Genomic DNA, 20,606 nt, shown 5'->3' on the forward strand with positions numbered 1-20,606 from the left:
CTGCTCTAGCAGCATCAAAAGGAGCCCAGTCAGAGGGAGGCAGCCCCAGCCCCCCTCTCCAACCACGGCAACCTATTTGTATACGCAGGTGAAGACATTTTTAAACCAAGTGAATGCCCATAAGAAGTATTAAATCTATAGGCATCCTTTCTTTTCTACTTGTCTTTCAAGAACTACATATAATAGAGTTCAGAACACCACTTTTCATTTTATTTTATTTTATTTTTTTAAATACCAAAAAACACCAAACAAATGCAAACATTCCTATTTTGATCATTCCGTTCTACATATATAATCAGTAATTCACAATATCATCACATAGTTGCATATTCACCATCATGATAATTTCTTAGAACATTTGCATCTATTCAGAAAAAGAAATAAAACAAAAACAGAAAAAAAAAATTTATACATACCATACCCCTTACCCCTCCCTTTCATTGATCACTAGCTTTCAAACTAAATTTATTTTAATATTTGTTCCCCCTATTATTTATTTTTATTCCATATGTTCTACTCGTCTGTTGACAAGGTAGATAAAAGAAGCATCAGACACAAAGCTTTCATAATCACACAGTTACACTGTGAAAGCTATATCATTATACAATCATCTTCAAGAAACATGGCTACTGGAACACAGCTCTACATTTTCAGGCAGTTCCCTCCAGCTTCTCCATTACATCTTTTTTTTTTTTTTTTTTTTTTTTTTATAGCTCAGATGCAGCTTCATTCAGTGTTTTAACATGATTACTTTACAATTAGGTATTATTGTGCTGTCCATTTTTGAGTTTTTGTATCTAGTCCTGTTACACCATCTGTATCCCTTCAACTCCAATTGGCCGTTATCTTACCCTTTTTCTACCTCCTGCTGGACTCTGTTATCAAGGACATATTCCAAATTTATTCTCGAATGTCTGTTCACATCAGTGGGACCATACAGTATTTGTCCTTTAGTTTTTGGCTAGACTCACTCAGCATAATGTTCTCTAGGTCCATCCATGTTAATACATGCTTCATAAGTTTATCCTGTCTTAAAGCTGCATAGTATTCCATCGTATGTATATACCACAGTTTGTTTAGCCACTCTTCTGTTGATGGAGATTTCGGCTGTTTCCATCTCTTTGCAATTGTAAATAACGCTGCTATAAACATTGGTGTGCAAATGTCCGTTTGTGTCTTTGCCCTTAAGTCCTTTGAGTAGATACCTAGCAATGGTATTGCTGGGTCGTATGGCAATTCTATATTCAGCTTTTTGAGGAACCGCCAAACTGCCTTCCACAGTGGTTGCACCATTTGACATTCCCACCAACAGTGGATAAGTGTGCCTCTTTCTCCGCATCCTCTCCAGCACTTGTCATTTTCTGTTTTGTTGATAATGGCCATTCTGGTGGGTGTGAGATGATATCTCATTGTGGTTTTGATTTGCATTTCTCTAATGGCCAGGGACATTGAGCATCTCTTCATGTGCCTTTTGGCCATTTGTATTTCCTCTTCTGATAGGTGTCTGTTCAAGTCTTTTTCCCATTTTGTAATTGGGTTGGCTGTCTTTTTGTTGTTGAGATGAACAATCTCTTTATAAATTCTGGATACTAGACCTTTATCTGATATATCATTTCCAAATATTGTCTCCCATTGTGAAGGCTGTCTTTCTACTTTCTTGATGAAGTTCTTTGATGCACAAAAGTGTTTAATTTTGAGGAGTTCCCATTTATTTATTTCCTTCTTCAGTGCTCTTGCTTTAGGTTTAAGGTCCATAAAACCGCCTCCAGTTGTAAGATCCATAAGATATCTCCCAACATTTTCCTCTAACTGTTTTATGGTCTTAGACCTAATGTTTAGATTTTTGATCCATTTTGAGTTCACTTTTGTATAGGGTGTGAGAGATGGGTCTTCTTTCATTCTTTTGCATATGGATATCCAGTTCTCTAGGCACCATTTATTGAAGAGACTGCTCTGTCCCAGGTGAGTTGGCTTGACTGCCTTATCAAAGATCAAATGTCCATAGATGAGAGGGTCTATATCTGAGCACTCTATTCGATTCCATTGGTCGATATATCTATCTTTATGCCAATACCATGCTGTTTTGACCACTGTGGCTTCATAATATGCCTTAAAGTCAGGCAGCGCGAGACCTCCAGCTTCGTTTTTTTTTCCTCAAGATGTTTTTAGCAATTCGGGGCACCCTTCCCTTCCAGATAAATTTGCTTATTGGTTTTTCTATTTCTGAAAAATAAGCTGTTGGGATTTTGATTGGTATTGCATTGAATCTGTAAATCAATTTAGGTAGGATTGACATCTTAACTATATTTAGTCTTCCAATCCATGAACACGGTATGCCCTTCCATCTATTTAGGTCTTCCGTGATTTCTTTTAACAGTTTTTTGTAGTTTTCTTTGTATAGGTTTTTTGTCTCTTTAGTTAAATTTATTCCTAGGTATTTTATTCTTTTAGTTGCAATTGTAAATGGGATTCGTTTCTTGATTTCCCCCTCAGCTTGTTCATTACTAGTGTATAGAAATGCTACAGATTTTTGAATGTTGATCTTGTAACCTGCTACTTTGCTGTACTCATTTATTAGCTCTAGTAGTTTTGTTGTGGATTTTTCCGGGTTTTCGACGTATAGTATCATATCGTCTGCAAACAGTGATAGTTTTACTTCTTCCTTTCCAATTTTGATGCCTTGTATTTCTTTTTCTTGTCTAATTGCTCTGGCTAGAACCTCCAACACAATGTTGAATAATAGTGGTGATAGTGGACATCCTTGTCTTGTTCCTGATCTTAGGGGGAAAGTTTTCAATTTTTCCCCATTGAGGATGATATTAGCTGTGGGTTTTTCATATATTCCCTCTATCATTTTAAGGAAGTTCCCTTGTATTCCTATCTTTTGAAGTGTTTTCAACAGGAAAGGATGTTGAATCTTGTCGAATGCCTTCTCTGCATCAATTGAGATGATCATGTGATTTTTCTGCTTTGATTTGTTGATATGGTGTATTACATTAATTGATTTTCTTATGTTGAACCATCCTTGCATACCTGGGATGAATCCTACTTGGTCATGATGTATAATTCTTTTAATGTGTTGTTGGATACGATTTGCTAGAATTTTATTGAGGATTTTTGCATCTGTATTCATTAGAGAGATTGGTCTGTAGTTTTCTTTTTTTGTAATATCTTTGCCTGGTTTTGGTATGAGGGTGATGTTGGCTTCATAGAATGAATTAGGCAGTTTTCCCTCCACTTCGATTTTTTTTGAAGAGTTTGAGGAGAATTGGTACTAATTCTTTCTGGAACGTTTGGTAGAATTCACATGTGAAGCCATCTGGTTCTGGACTTTTCTTTTTAGGAAGCTTTTGAATGACTAATTCAATTTCTTTACTTGTGATTGGTTTGTTGAGGTCATCTATTTCTTCTTGAGTCAAAGTTGGTTGTTCATGTCTTTCCAGGAACCCGTCCATTTCATCTAAATTGTTGTATTTATTAGCGTAAAGTTGTTCATAGTATCCTGTTCTCCATTACATCTTGAATAACAAGATGATATCTACTTAATGTGTAAGAATAACCTCCAGGATAACCTCCTGGCTCTGTTTTGGAATCTCTCAGCCATTGACAATTTGTCTCATTTCACTCTTTCCTCTTTTGGTCAAGAAGGTTTTCTCAATCCCTTGATGCCAAGTCTCAGCTCATTCTAGGTTTTCTGTCCCACATTGCCAGGAAAGTCCACACCCCTGGGAGTCATGTCCCACGCAGACAGGGGGAGGGTGGTGAGTTTGCTTGTTGTGTTGACCGGAGAGAGAGGCCATATCTGAGCGACAAAAGCAGTTCTCTTGGGGGTGACTCTTAGGCCTAATTTTAATTACGCTTGACCTATCCTTTGTGGGGTTAAGTTTCGTATGAACAAACCCCAAGACTGGGGGCTCAGCCTATAGCTTTGGTTGTCCACACTGCTTGTGAGAATATCAAGAATTCAACTTGGAGAAGTTGAATTTTCCCCCGTTCTCACCATTCCCTGAAGAGGGCTTTGTAAATGCTTTTTTATTCACTGTTCAAAACACTCTGGGATTTATCGGGGCATCACTCTGGACAAACCAACAAAATCTCATGTCCTACTCAAGGTTCCATGTACTTATGGAGAAAACCACTTTTTAAATATTCTCCTGAGTTACTGATTATATATCAAGAATATAATGATCATATAGTAAGAATGTTTGTGTTTGTATAGTGTTATGTTGAATAAAAAAAATAAAAAAATAAATTCCCCCCAAAAAAAAATCTCCTGAGAAAAGAGCAATTTGGGCTCAAAAGTTGATTTAATCATTATCTTTAATGTAACATGATGGCATATAATTAAATATTCATCATGTAACTGTCTTGAGGATTTAAAATTCTTTATTGGTAGCAATGGAGGCTGCTGGAAGTACAACTGGAACAGTGGCAGATTGTCTCCACAAACTCTGTAAGGATGGGCTGGGAATGACAACACACACCCAAAAGATAATGGGGAAAAAAGCAGCCAGGACAGAGATCTGGCAAACTGTAAGAAGAAAGACAGTAGAAAAGCAGGCAGCTAGCAGACAAAATATTTCAGAGAGCTGTCTGATTTTACTTCATCCCTTTATATTTGCTGTTTGGTATTTTAATCATTAAAGAAGACAAGGCCTAGGTGAACTGAGATGTCTACTTGCTTCAAGTTTCTAGACCTTCCTAAATATTCTGCTCCTACTTTTAAAACTAATTACTCATTAGAGTTCAGTGTCTATTTTCTGAACTTATAATAAAGACCAGTCTCTCCCCTGAGCATGAAGGAAAGAATTTATTTAATTTGGGCTTGAGTAACAGAGGAAACCAGAACCAGCCATAGAAGAAGAGAAGAACTGTTGACAGGTAGTTGAGGAGGTTCTGAGACCAGACTGGCTAGGCACCATTGGGGAACCCTAGAAGAAGCTTGGCTGGCCATCTACTGCCACTGTTTCTATACTGCAGCATGAATTTGGATGGAAAACAACATTGCAACTGAAGAGTAAAATTCCTCTCATCCGCATTTAACAAGTAGCAAGTTCAGAGACTATTTCTGACCCAGAAAATGCTGACTGCTTTAACACAACCAGGATACAAACCAAACACTGTGTGTAGAGGCAGGCAGCTCTAGTTTTGAGAGTTTAGTGTATGAGCTATTTTATGACTTGTTAAATATATTTGTATACAGTTTACTTTCTGATAGTTTGAAAATACTAAAACTCAGTAAATTTGGTAAGAACCAATGAACTTAGGCCCAAATGGATTAGGAATTTCACTCTGTCCATTCTAGAATTCTTTGTGGACTCTATGACAAAAAGTGGAGATGTTTCCTGAGGGATGAAGTAGGGTTTTTAGGGAGAATCAAGATTGTTCATATAAGTGGTTGGCTTCCTATTGATTCCCAATGTCACCTATAATGATATTTCTACTAAGGTATATATAGGAAGAGTATGTACTCCTAATCCTTACCTGTGTTTCCTGACGCAAACTGGTATCTTCACCTTCTTTCTCAATTTCTTCTTTACTTGGAGTCTTAGATATATACTTGTTTTTGTTTACAGATTCTTCCACCAGTTTTTTTTCTGATTCTTTCATTATTTCCAGAGTCTCCTGAGTAGTATTACTGTTAGACATCTTCTTCAATAGAATACAATAGCCTTTATGGACTCCTAAAGAAAGATCAAACATTAAACAGATGGTACGCATCCATTCTTAAACTTTATATCTATTGACTTATATTTCACATATGTGCATTTTCCTCAGCAGCCTCCCTATGTCCCAGAAAAGCTGATAAATGTTGCCCCTGGACTCACTGCTTTTTAAAAAAACTTTACTGAGGTAAAACTGACATACAACAAGCTGTACATTTAAAAATATACAACTTAATGAGTTATGACATGCATACACCTGTGGAACCATCACCACAATCAAGATATTAAGCATATCTACCACCCTCAAAAGTTCCCTCATGCTCTCAGTAATCCCTACTTGCCCTTCCCAGCCAATCGATGACCTGATCTCTGTCACTTCAGATTATTCTGCACTTTATAGAATGTTATATAAATGGAACCATACATTGTCTGCCTTCTTTTACTCAGCATAATTATTTTGAGATTCACCAGGATCCATTTCTAAAGCAATTTAGCATGAATTCTCTAGGCATTTTGCTAACATTTTCAGCTCCATCACTCCATAGAGTTAAATCACTATACTCTCTCCAGGAAGAATAAGAAATATGTTATAAAGCTCTATTCACCACTAGAGAGGAACACCTCCCCTTCCCAAGGGAAAATTTCCTCAACCACCACAAACCATAACTTTGTTACAAACTTCAAATCATTCCTTCACCAAACAGCAGCAAAGTCAAACAATGGTTATAAAATCTTAACTCTTTCCCTTATTTTAAGCAAACTGAAAAAGCAAGGAGAGAACTTTGTAGTCATCTGTCCTTTAGAAAGACTGGGTATCTCCCTGGAGGAAGAGAGTATCTTTGCTGTGACTCATCACTTAGGTTGAATCTACCACCTCTCAATGATGTAGAGCATCTGCAATGCAGGGATGGTTGGCTCTTTATCACTTGCTATTGCTGCCTGTGATATGAAGTCAACACAGCTCTCCAAGCCAATGCTCAGAAACAAAAGTTAATGCTCTATACAGAGATTCATGTCTTCAAGCAATTGTTGACTCAAATGTGCTTAGCTCCAACAATGGTTTGTGGAGGTTTCTCTTTACATGGGCTACTGTCTGTACTTCATTCCTGTCTACTTCTCTCCTTCTTAAAAAGACTGGAAACTCTCCCAGATGTCATGTCTAGTCCCTATTAAGCGAGCAAAATAAGTGAATATGCAAATAATAAATGAATGAATGGCTAGCAATGTTTCAAGAAAATTGTCACAGCAGACATTTTTTCCTCCTTCAAATCCGTTCAAAGGGTAAGGCCCAGAAAAGTCTCAAGAAGCACAGGTAACTTTGTCCTGGCATAAGTTAGATAGTCTGTGCTTGAGCAGCTGCTCATAGACTCAGTTTGCTTAGGGCCAGATATATTCCCTTTAAAAACCCAGAAAGTCATTGTTCTAGTTTGCTACCTGCCGGAATGCAACACACCAGAGACGGATTGGCTTTTAATAAAAGGGGATTTATTTTGTTGGTTCTTCAGAGGAAAGGCAGCTAACTTTCCACTGAGGCTCTTTCTTACGTGGAAGGCACAGGATGGTCTCTGCTGGTCTTCTCTCCAGGCCCCTGGGTTCCAACAACTTTCCCTGGGGTGACTTCTTTCTGCATCTCCAAGGGCCTGGGCTGAGCTGCGAGTGCTGAGATGAGGAATGCCGAGCTGCTTAAACTGTTCTACATTGCGTTCTCTCATTTAAGCACATGCCAATTAAGTCAAATGTCACTCACTGCAGCAGACATGCCTCCTAGTCGACTGCAGATGTAATTAGCAACAGATGAGATTCACCTACCATTGGCTCATGTCCAAAGCAACAGAACTAAGTGCCTTCACCCGGCCAAGTTGACAACTGAATCTAACTACCACAGTCATGCATACAACCACAGTCATACAGCTGAATTTAAGGATGAGAAATACTGGAAGAAATGAACTAAATAAGAAAATAGTCAATATTCCATTAATTCAGTAAAGAGGGGATTCTATAAAAAGAGTTGTAACTTACAGAGCTTTAAATTACTTGAAATCAGGCCTTACTTCTTTTCAGCACATGCTTTCTTCATGCCTCTTAGCTTAGAAATATTAATAAATATAAGAACTGGAAGGGTTCTTAGATATGATCTCACATAATTCCCAACCCCCAATCCCCACCCCAACTTCCTTAAGAACAGAAGAGCTCCTTTCTCTAACCGCCTGAGAGGGGCATGCTTCACCCTTCTGGGATAGGATCATCTCACTATTTCTGAAATAGTCTTAACTGTCACGTAATTAAGATATACTGTATGTGATATATCTGTATGTGGGAAGATATACATAACTAAAAATCTACCATTGTAACCACTGTTAAGTGTACTTTTAAGTGGTATTAAGTACATTCATAATCTTGTGTAACCCTCTCCACTATTTCCGGAGCTTTTTCATCATTATTCCAAACAGAAACCCTGTACCCAGTAAGCAAAAACTTCCCATTCCTCCCTACACCAAGCCACAGGTAATCTTTATTCTACTTTTTGTCTCTATGAATTTGCCTATGGTATAAATGGAATAATACAATTATTTGTCCTCTTGTGTCTGGTTTCTTTTGCTTAGCATATGTTTTCAAGGTTTATCCATGTTGACACATGTATCAGAACTCCATTCCTTTTTAAATTTTATTTATATTTATTTATTTTAGCTTTTTTTTAATTGCGTAATACAACAAATATACAAAGCAAAGAAATAAAAAAGCAATAGTTTTCAAAGCACTCTTCAATGCAGGACAGATCCCAGAGTTTGTCACGGGCTACCATAACATCACCTCAGATTTTTCTTTCTAGCTTCTCCAGACAGTGGAGGCTAGAAGTAATAAATATTTTTTTATTATTACAATTGATTTTTTTTGTGTGAAAAATAATATATATACAAAAAAAGCATTAAATTTCAAAGCACGTTGCAACAATTAGTTGTAGAACAGATTTCAGAGTTTGGTATGGGCTACAATTACACAATTTCAGATTTTACTTCTGGCTGCTCTAAGATACTGAAGACTAATAAATATCAATATAATGATTCAGCAACCATATTCGTTTGATAAACCCTACCTTCTCTGTATAATTCCACCATCATCTTTGATCTTTCTATTCCACTCTTCAGGGGTTTTGAGGCTATGTCCATTCTAACTTTTTCACATTGGAAGGGGCTGTCGATAATAAGGGTTAGGGAGATGGAATTAGCTGATGTTTTGGAGAGGCTGGCCCCCCTAGGTTTCAGGACTTAGCTGGTCCTGGGACCTATCCGGAGGTTGCAGGTTTCTGGAAAGTTACCCTAGTGTATGGAACCTTTGCAGAATTTTATCTATAGTCCTAGGTGCTCTTTAGGATTGGCTGGAATGGTTTTGATTGGGGTTGGCAAGTTATGATAGGTAGCAATATCTAACTGAAGCCTGCGTAAGAGTGACCTCTAGAGTAGCCTCTCGACTTTATTTGAACTCTCTCAGCCACTGATACCTTATTTGTTATACTTCTTTTCCCCCTTTTGGTCAGGATGGAATTGTTGACCCCATGGTGCCAGGGCCAGACTCATCCCTGGGAGTCATCTCCCATGCTGCCAAGGAGACTTTTACCCCTGGATGTCATGCCCCATGTAGGGGGGATAGGGCCATGATTTCCCTTGCAGAGTTGGGCTTAGAGAGTGAGGTGACATCTGAGCAACAAAAGAGGTCCCCCAGAAGTAACTCTTAGGCATACCTTTGGGTAGACTAAGCTTCTCTGCTACCTACACAAGCTTCACAAGAGCAAGCCTCAAGATCAAGGGCTTGGCCTATTGATTTGGGTGTCTTTAATGTTCAACACAGTATCAGGGGATTCCCTGACAGTAAAGTTTAATAGTTCCAGATTTTTTCTCCCATCCCTCAAGGGACTTTGCCAATACTTTGTGATTATCTGCTTAATGTATTTTAGGATTTGTAGCCAGGCATTACATTAAGCTATACAGGACTAAAGGTCCTCCTTCTTATTCTGGGCTCCCTGTGTTTAAATGAGCTATCCAGACAGGTTGAGTTAGATTATGTGCTATAAAAATTTAGGTTCCGGACAAAATAAACCTTTCTTCCTTTGGTCTCAAAGAATAGTTGAGGTTATAGAATATAGATAATGCCTTCCATACCTCCATGTTATGAATGACCTTAATCCCAACCTGATCAGCTTCCTTCTTATCTCTAAGTACCAGGTCAGGTATACATACACAAACAGTCTCTCAAAATCCCGAAATAATAATTACACTCCAGATGAAATGTGACTGACAGATGAAAATATAAGAGCTCACACATGTCTCTTGAAGATGACTGTATAATGATATAGCTTTCACAATGTGACTGTGTGATTGTGAAAACCTTGTGTCTGATGCTCCTTTTACCTACCTTATCAACAGACTCAACAGACAAGTAAAACATATGGAATAAAAATAAATAATAGGGGGAACAAATGTTAAAATAAGTTTAGATTGAAATGCTAGTGATCAGTGAAAGGGCGGGGTAAGTGGTATGGTATGTATGAACTTTTTTGGTTTTTTTTAAATTTCTTTTTCTGAAGAGATGCAAATGTTCCAAGAAATGATCATGATGATGAATATGGAACTATGTGATAATATTGTGAATTACTGATTATATATGTAGAATGGAATGATCAAAAGTTAAGAATGTATGCGTTTGGTGTTTTTTCGTAAAGAAAAAGAAAAAAGAAATATAAGAGCTTACAATCTAGGCCCCTGTTTTCTTATAAGCATTTTCTAAAGGAGACCATACAATAATTCCTCTTTTGTTTCTGGCTTATTTTACCTCACCCAATGTCCCATAGGTTCATTCACAGATTCATGCCCCACAACTTTGTTCCTTTTTGGAGCAACGCAATATTTTATTATGTATACATATGTATACAGCATCATTCGGCAATCTACTTCTCAACCAGTGCATCCTTCAGGACCCTGCATTCATTAGGCATCATGTATTATGCAAAGACCACAGTCCACCAACACTCGCAATTTTAGATAATTTCAATGTTCTCAAGAGAAAGATAACCCATAAACACACCTCACCAAATAGGAAATCTAAACCTCATCTTAACTCTTGTCCCTCCCCTCATTATTTACCCTTGTTGATGTTTTCCTGTTAAATAGACCATAGCATGCAATAGCACTTCCCCCTGTTCTAGTTTGCTAGCTGCCAGAATGCAACACACCAGAGATGGACTGACTTTTAATAAAAGGGGATTTATTTTGTTAGTTGTTCAGAGGAAAGAAAGCTAACTTTCAAGTGAGGTTCTTTCTTATATGGGAAGGCACAGGGTGATCTCTACTGGCCTTCTCTCCAGGCCTCTGGGTTCCAACAAATTTCTCTGGGATGATTCCTTTCTGCATCTCCAAAGGCCTGGGCTGAGCTGCGAGTTCCGAGATGAGGTATGCTGAGCTGCTTGGGCTGTGCTATGTTGAGCTCTCTCATTTAAGCACCAGCCAATTAAATCAAACATCATTCACTGCAGCAGGCACGCCTCCTAGCCAACTGCCGATGTAATCAGCAACAGATGAGGATCACATGCCATCGGCTCATGTCCACAGCAGTATAACTAGGCACCTTCACCTGGCCAAGTTGACAACTGAATCTAACTACCACACCCCTGAACTCCATTCCTTTTTATTGCTGAATAATATTCTATTGTAAAATACACACACACAACCTCATTTTGCCTATCCATTCATCTGTTGACGGACACGGGTTGTTTCTACGTTTTGGCAATTAGGAATAATTCTCCTATGAATACAGGCCTATAATTTTGTGTTTGAGTCCAGTTTTCAATCACTTTGGGTATAAACTTTGGAGTGGAATTGCGGGATCATATGGTAACACGATGTTAACTTTTTAAGGAATAGCAGATGCACCATTTTACATTCCCAAAAGCAGTGCATGAGGATTCCAATTTGTCCATATTGTGGCAACACTTGATGTTTTCTGCTTGTTTTTTAAAAATTTAAATAACAGTCATCCTAAAGAAGTATCTTACTGTTTGTGTGTGTATTCAATTTTTATTGTGGTAACATATACACAATATAAAATGTCCCATTTTAACCATTTTCAAGCACACAATCCAGTGGTATTAATTAAATTCACAAAGCTGTGCTACCATCACCACCATCCAAAACCAAAACTTTTTTCATCACCTCAAACAGAAACTCTGTAATCTTTCCAAATAACTCCCCATTTCCCAACCCTGCCCCTGGTAACCTGTAATCTACTTTCTATCTCTATAAATTTGCCCATTCAAAGTATTTCACATAAATGAAATAAATTTTTGCCCTTTTATATTTGGCTTCTTTCAATCAACACTATGTCTTCAAGATTAATCCATGTTATTGTTATGTGTCAGAGCTTCATTCCTTTTTATGGTTGAATAATACATCCTGTGGTATGTATATACCAGATTTTATTCATCCATATGTCTGTCCATGGACACTTGAGTTTCTTACATCTTTTGGTTATTGTAAATAATACTACTGCTATATGAACATTGATGTACAAATATCTGATTGGGCCTTGTTTTCAACTCTTCTGGATATATATCTAGAAGTAGAATGACCAGATTATATAGTAATTCTATATTTAATTTTCTGAGGAACAGCGAAACTGTTTCCCACAGCAATGGCAACATTTTACATTCCCACCAACAACATATGAGGGTTTCTATAACTTCACATCCTTGCCAATGCTTATTTTCCTTTTTTGTTTTTTTTTCAGAAAAAGGCCAATAAAAGGTGTGCATGGTATCTCGAGTTTTGATTTACATTTCCCTAATAGCTAATGATGTTGAATAGCTTTTCATGTATGAACTGGCCATTTGTATATAATCTCTGGAGGAATATGTATTCAAGACTTCTGCCCATTTTGTACCTGAATTGTTTGTTTTTTTTTGGTTGAGCTGTAAGAGTTCTTTTGAGTATTGATCCATATCAGATATTTGATTTCCAATTATTTTTTCCCATTCCATGGCTTCTCTTCTCACTTTGAATGTTCTTTGATGCACAAAAGGTTTTAATTTTGATGGGCCAATTATCTATTTTTTTTCTTTTGTATCCTGTGCTTTTGATGTCATAGTTAAGAAAACACCACCAAATCCAAGGTAATGAAGGCTTTCCTGTTTTCTTCTAAGCATTTTTATAGTCTTAGCTCTTAAATTTAAGTCTTTGATCCAATTTAAGTTAATTTTTGTTTATGGTTTAAGGCGAGAGTCCAACTTCATTCTTTCGTATGTGGCTATCCAATTTTCCCAGAATCATTTATTAAATAGACTATCCTTTCCCCATTGAACTGCCTTGGCATTCTTGTGGCAGATCAATTGACAAATGTGAAGGTTTATTTCTGGGCTCTCTATTCTATTTCACTGATTTATATGTCTATTCTTATGCCAGTGTTACATTGTTTTAATTAGCATAGCTTTTTAGTAAGTTGTGAAATTGGGAAGTATGAGTCCTCTAACTTTGTTCTCTTTCAAGACTTTTTGGTTATTTCTCTTGAAATTCTATATGGATTTAGGATGGATTTTTCTATTTCTGCAAAAAATGCCACTGAAATTTTGATAGGGACTGTATTGAATCTATAGATCACTTTGGGTAATATTGTCATCTTAATATTTAAGTCTTCCAGTCCATGAACAAAGGATGTCTTTCCATTTAGGTTTACTTTCCTTTCATTCAGCAAAGTTTTATAGTTTTTAGTGTACAAAATTTTTGTCATCTTGTTTAAATTTAATCCTAAATTATAGCAGTTGTTATTGAGCCCTTATTAAATCAGCCAAACATTTTATCAAAAGCATACTTATTTGTGTCAACATGGAAAACTTAAGGAATAGTCTAACAAGCTGCTACTCAGTGAACAAAACAAAACACTGCAAACTTGATTATTCAACACACTCATTATTTGACAAAAAGCAATGTGGCCGTAGTATATTGTGCCTAATTTTTAATTTTTTAGTCTTGCATAAAATATCTTACAAAAAGTCATAGAAAGGACACTCTATGGGTCATATACTTTAAACCCCTGGATCTGTGTCATGCAGAGATTAAGGAAGGAAAATTTCTTTCTATTTTTTTAAATTCAGTGACATCAATTTTGCTTCACTGTAAATTTCCTTATGACTGTCCTGGACATAAAATCCCAAGTTTTTCAAGATTCCAATGTTTGGAAAAAAAATTTCTTCCTTTCTCGAGCTGCCATGTCATCTAAACTAGAAAAGAAATGGCTACTTAGAACCTACATTGTTCAACATCTGCCTCCCTCTAAAAATACTTAACCCAGAACGGGAAAGGAGCCATAGCCACAGATATAGAAATGATTAAAAGAATGATTAAAGATAATTCATATAACTGTAAATCCACATATTTTAAGATACAGGAAGTAGATGCCTTTCCAGCAAAATATAATTGCAGTAAGAAAACTGCATATAAGAATTAGAAAACTTGACAGAGCAATTAACCATTCATTGAAGAAGTTGAGAATGTAATTAAAGATCTACAACTGAAAAATGCTTTAGGTGCAGGTGATTTTATGACTAGTTCTATCTAACCTTTAAAGAAGGGCTAATTCCAGTGTTTATTTAAAGTATTGCACTCAGACTAAGCTCCCCAGTTTATTTTATGAAGTTAGAATAAGTTTAACATCAAAACCTAACACAGGGGTGGTGCAACAGTGGCTCAGTGGCACAATTCTCGCCTGCCATGCTGGAGACCCAGGTTCGTTTCCCAGTGCCTGCCCATGCCAAAAAAAAAAACTAACAGTCTGAAAAAAAGAAAACTCCAGATCATTCTCTCTCATGACTGCAGAAACAAAAATTACAATTAAAATAATAGCACAAAGAATTGAATAATATATCTATAGAATGATGCACCATGATGACCAAGTAGGAGTTACACCAAGACTGCCTAGTTAGGTAAGTAATAGGAAATCTATCAATAAAATATCAGCTTAAAGGAGAATAATCATATGAACTATGAATAGATGCTAAGATAATTAGTAGAATTTGCAGCAATTGCTAAAATAAACTATAAATTAAATAGTGATAGATGGTAACCACTATCTTTCTTTGGTAAAGAAATAAGAGTCTCATTACCAAAACCCCAAGAGATATGGAGAACACAGTCAGGGTTTCTCTCTCGACAGAAAGGGCACATGGCAAACATGGCATCATCTGCTAGCTTTCTCTCTTGGCTTCTTGTTTCATAAAGCTACCCAGGAGGCGTTTTCCTCCTTCATCTCCAAAGGTCGCTGGCTGGTGGACTCTCTGCTTCCCGTGACTATGTCATTCTTCTTTGCTCTCTCTGAATCTCTTCCTTTCTCCAAAATATTTCCTCTTTTATAGGATTCTAGTAAAGTAATCAAGACCCACCTGGAATGGGTGGAGACACATCTCCACCTAATTCAGCTTAACCACTTTTTTTTTCATCCCATAAATTTTGTTATGTTCATTTTCCTCAAGATATTTACTGATTTCTCCTGTAATTTCTTCCTTGACCCACTGCTTGTTTAAAAGTGTATTATTTAGCCTCCATATATCTGTGAATTTTCTGGCCCTCGGCCTGCTATTGATTTCCAACTTCATTCCATCATGAGCAGAGGAAGTGTTTTGCATGATTTCAATCTTTTCAAACTTACTGAGACTGGCTTTGGTCCATGAGCATATGAGAAAAAGCAAATGGTCTATCCTTCAGCATGATCCATGAGCATATGAGAAAAAGATGTATCCTGCTGTTGTAGGGTGTAATGTTCTGTTAATCTCTCTCAAGTATAGTCCATTTATTGTATTAATCAAATTCTCTGTTTCTTTACTGATCCTCTGTCTAGATGTTCTATTAATTGATAAGAACAGGGAATTGAAGTCACCAACTATTATGGTAGAGGTGTCTTTTTCTCCCTTCAGTTGTCAGTGTTTGCCTCATGTATTTTGGAGCATTATGGCTCGGTGCATAAATATTTACGACTATTATGTCTTCTTGTTGAATTGTTCCTTTCATTAATACATAATGTCCTTCTTTGTCTCTTTTAATAGTTCTACATTTGAAGTCCAATTTGTTGGATATTAGTATAGCTACTCCTGCTCTTTTCTGATTGTTGTTTGCATGAAGTACCTTTTCCCAATCTTTCACTTTCAACCTATTTTTGTCCTTGGGTCTAAAATGAGTCTCCTATGAACAGCATATAGATGGATCCTGTTTTTTAACCCATTCTGCCAGTCTACGTCTTTTGATTGGGGAGTTTAATCCATTAACACTTAATGTTATTACTGTAAAGGCAATACTTTCTTCTACCATTTTGCCTGTTGCATTTTATATGTAATATCTATTTTTTTGTTTTTTATCTTTTTACTGTTACTGATAATCTTCATTTCTACACTCTTCTCCAGATCTCACTCTCCTACCTTATCCTATCTGTGTGAAGTGCTCCCTTTAGTATTTCTTGCAGAGCTGGTTTCTTGGTCACAAATTCTTGCAGTGATTTTTTTTTGTCTGAAAATATTTTAATTTCCTCATTTTTTTAACTTTTTTTTATTGCATGGTATAACATATATACAAAGCAAAGAAATAAAAAAGCAATAGTTTTCAAAATACTCCTCAAACAGTGGTTACAGGACAGATCCCAGAGTTTGTTATGGGCTACCATATGATCCTCTCATATTTTTCCTTCTAGCTGTTCCAGAATATAGGTGGCTAGGGGCTTAAATACCTTTTTATCATCACAATTGACTTTTTCTCCTTCTTTTTTTGGTGAACATATATGCAAAAAATCTACAAATTCCAAAGCACAGCATCATGATTAGTTGTGAAACATATTTCAAACTTTCATATGGGTTGCAATTTCACAATTTTAGGTTTTTACTTTTAGCTGCTCTAAAATACTGGAGACTAAAAGAGATATCAATTTAATGATTCAACATTCATATTCATTTGTTAAGTCCTATCATCTATGTATAATTCCACTATCACCTTTGATCTTTCCATACCTCTCTTTGGGGTTGTTTGGGCTATAACAATTCTAAATATTTGATACTGGGAGGGCCTGTCACTAATATGGGGTAGGGAGATGGAACTATCTGATGTTCTGGAGAGGCTAGGCTAGGTTTCAGGACTCATTTGGACCAGGGATCCATCTGGAGGTTGTAGGTTTCTGGAAAGTTACTCTAGTGGAATCTGATACATTGCCCTAGGTGTTCTTTAAGATTGGCTGGAATGGTCCTGATTGGGGGTTGGCAGGTTATGACAGGTAGCAAGGTTTACCTGAAGCTTGAGTAAGAGCAACCTCCAGAGTACCCTCTTGACTCCATTTGAACTCTCTGCCACTGATACTTTATTAATTACACTTCTTTTTCCCCTACTGGTCAGGATGTAATTGTTGATCCCATAGTGCCAGGTCTGGATTCATCCCTGGGAGTCCTCTCCCACGTTGCCAGGGAGACTTTCATCTCTGAATGTCATGCCCCATGTAGGGGGGAGGGCAATGATTTCACTTGCAGAGTTGGGCTTAAAGAGACTGAGGCCACATCTGAGCAACAACAGAGGTCCTCCAGAAGTTACTCTTAGGCATGCCTATAGGTAGTCTAAGCTTCTCTGCTACCTACATAAGCTTCCTAAGAGTAAGCCTCATGATTGAGGGTATGATCTATTGATTTGGGATTACCTGATGGTAAGATTTACTAGTTCTATAGTCTTTCTCCCCTCCCTCAGGGGACTTTGCCAATACTTAATTTTCTACTTAATATACTCTAGGATGTTTCCAGGCATTATAATAGTCTACTCAGGATTAAAGGACCTCTTTCTTATTCTGTGCTCCCTGTGTTTCAGTTGTTCAAATGAGATATACAGATAGGTTGAATTAGATTATACACTACAGAAATATTCAGTTCCAGACAACATAAACGTTTCTTTCAGTGGTCTCAAAGAATACATTTGGTTCTAAAATATAGACACTGTCTTCCTTATCCCTATGCTCTGAATCAATTTAACCCCAACCTATTCAGCTTCGTTCTCATCTCTAAATATCAGGTTATATATATAAAACAGCCTCTCAAAATCCAGAAATAATAATCACCACTCAGGACTTAATGTGTCTGCTCTAAAAGCTTATACTCTAGGCCCGTGTTTTCTTATAAGCATTTTCTAAAGGTGACCATACCACGGTTGTTTTTTGCTTCTGGCTTATTTTGTCTCACCAAATGTCCCATATGCTCATTCACATTGTTGCATGCCCCATAACATTCTTCCTTTTTGTGACAGCACAACCCCCATTCATAAGCATACACCATTGTTTGCCAATCTACTTTGTCACTGCATCCTTCAGCCACCTGCATTCATCAGGCATCACATAGAGGGCCCAAAGACCACAGTCCATCAACATTTTCAATTTTAGAGAATTTCATTGTTCCCAAGAGACAGAAAGGCAATAAACACACCCTCACCAAATAGGAAATTTAAACCTCTTCTTAACTCTTGTCCCTCAACCCACTATTTACCTCTGCTGTTGCTGTGGTAGTGCTAATGGTTTCCTTTTGCACTATGACATAGGTCATAGCATGCCATAGCAGTTTTCCCCCTGTACTATGGGACTTAAACACTCTTCATACAAGAATCATGTCTTTGAATACTGGGTAATCAGAGCTGAAGGGATACAGATTGTGCAATAGGACCGAATGTAAAAACTCAGAAATGGACAGTACAATACTATCTAACTGTAATACAATTATGTTAAAACACTGAATGACGCTGAATGTGAGAATGATACAGGGAGGAGGGTTGAGGCACAAATGAAATCAGAAAGAAAGATAGATGATATAATCTAGGACTGCCTGGAGTGTATAATAATAGTAACTAAATGTACAAATTTTAAAATGTTTTTGCATGAGGAAGAACAAAGGAATGTCATTATTGCAAGGGTGCTGAAAATAGATGGTAATTCATATTTTAAAACTTTAACTTATGTGTGAGACTAAAGCAAAAAATGTTTATTTGGTACAAAATTTATATTTTGACTAGTGCATTTCCTAATATAACTTATGTGGACAGCTTAACTGAACACTGTAAGTACATGGAACCTTGAGTAGGTCATGAGATTTTGTTGGTTTGTCCAGAGTGATGCCCCGATGAATCCCAGAGTGATTTGAACAGTGAATAAAAAAGTATTTGCAAAGTCCCCTTTGGGGAACGGTGAGAAAGGGAGAAAACTCAACTTCCCCAAGTTGAATTCTTGATATTCTCACAAGCAGTGCGGACAACCAAAGCTATAGGCTGAGCCCCCAGTCTTGGGATTTGTTCATACGAAACTTAACCCCACAAAGTATAGGTCAGGTTTACTTAAAATTATGCCTAACAGTCACCTCCAAGAGAGCCTCTTTTGTTGCTCAGATGTGGCCTCTCTTTCCAGCCAACACAACAAGCAAACTCACCACCCTCCCCCTGCCTGCGTGGGACATGACTCACAGGGGTGTGGAATTTCCTGGCAACATGGGACAGAAATCCTAGAATGAGCTGAGACTCAGCATCAAGGGATTGAGAAAACCTTCTCGACCAAAAGGGGGAAGAGTGAAATGAGACAAAACAAAGTGTCAATGGCTGAGAGATTCCAAACAGAGTCGAGAGGTCATCCTGGAGGTTATTCTTACGCATTAAATAGATATCATCTTGTTATTCAAGATGTAATGGAGAGGCTGGAGGGAACTGCCTGAAAATGTAGAGCTGTGTTCCAGCAGCCATGTTTCTTGAAGATGATTGTATAATGATACAGCTTTCACAATGTGACTGTGTGATTGTGAAATGCTAGTGATCAACGAAAGGGAGGGGTAAGGGCTATGGTATGTATGAATTTTATTCTTTTTCTGAATAGATGCAAATGTTCCAAGAAATGATCATGATGATGAATATGCAACTATGTGATGATATTGTGAATTAATGATTATATATGTAGAACAGAATGATCAAAAGTTAATTTTATGTTTACGTTGTTTGTGTTTTTTGGTATTTAAAAATTGTTTTTAAATTAATTAAAAAAGAATCATATCTTTGAAGTAATTCTTATAAGAACTCATATTCCTAGCGTGAGTCAGTGGGACATGTAGGTCTATACAACCCCTTTCAATCTTGTTCATCTTCAATATGGTAATATTACTTATAGAACCACTGGCTGGAAACATGAAAAGATTCTTTTCAGAGCAGGACCCCTGCTCCTTGGATTTGTCAATCAAGAGTTTAAGATGGTATGTGGCTCTATATATCCCAAGCCTCTATGTGCCCCACCCCTTTATTTTTTTAGTGTCTAGTCCTTTTCCAGTATTTTGTGCTGTCTGACCCAAAAAGCCTCAATTTTTTTTTTTGCTTTTTGTTTTTCTGTAAACCCTGCCCACTCTCTGCCAGGGCAAAAACTCCTAGTACATTTAGCACTTATTCTAGGATTATCTTTGCTAGGGGCCTATCTTCAGTAGTCAAAATTTGTTCATTAATTCCACAAGTGGAGTTTGGTTGAGCTAAGACCCTCTTGCTAGTAAAGTCTCTCCTTTCCTCTTGGAGAACCAATGCACCATGCCCCTGGGGGGAGGGGCACTGGCCTTTGTGGTTTGGGAGACATACCGTTCTGTGTGGGATCACTTGTGCAGACTGGTGTACAATGTGTATCTGGTCACTGATGTAGCCAACGTAGTTGTTCTGTACTGTTTCTGGTTATTTACTAGCTGCTGTGCAGGATGAACTAAATTCCATACCTCACTAAGCCACCATCTTGCCCCCTCCCTTCACATTTTTTCTTTTTTAACGTATGTGTATACAGCTATAACTTTTCCTCTTAGGACTGCTTTTGCTACCTCTCTTAAGCATGTTGCAATTTCATTTTTGTCTCAAAGTATTTTCTAATTTATCTTGTGATTTC

At 37.2% G+C, this 20,606-nt stretch overlaps 1 protein-coding gene across 30 annotated transcripts in view; it reads right to left on the bottom strand.

Annotated features, from left to right (window-relative positions):
* R3HDM2 (R3H domain containing 2) overlaps window positions 1–20,606 on the bottom strand; it is a 301,698-nt gene that overhangs the window by 48,393 nt on the left and 232,699 nt on the right. For 7 of the 30 annotated variants that reach the window (XM_077111128.1, XM_077111137.1, XM_077111132.1 and 4 more), the window contains exons 1-2: window positions 17,868–17,959; window positions 5,485–5,684 (exon numbers count right to left, since the gene is read on the bottom strand). In XM_077111128.1, the coding sequence (XP_076967243.1) occupies window positions 5,485–5,684; window positions 17,868–17,916 (249 nt within the window). In that variant the 5' untranslated portion in view covers window positions 17,917–17,959. Of the gene's footprint in view, window positions 1–5,484; window positions 5,685–16,972; window positions 17,214–17,867; window positions 17,963–20,606 lie in introns of those variants that run through there. The other 23 variants (XM_077111151.1, XM_077111149.1, XM_077111152.1 and 20 more) reach the window with 7 other exon arrangements.

Source organism: Tamandua tetradactyla, chromosome 7 (assembly GCF_023851605.1).
Source record: "Tamandua tetradactyla isolate mTamTet1 chromosome 7, mTamTet1.pri, whole genome shotgun sequence".
Classification (NCBI taxonomy): Eukaryota; Metazoa; Chordata; class Mammalia; order Pilosa; family Myrmecophagidae; genus Tamandua; species Tamandua tetradactyla.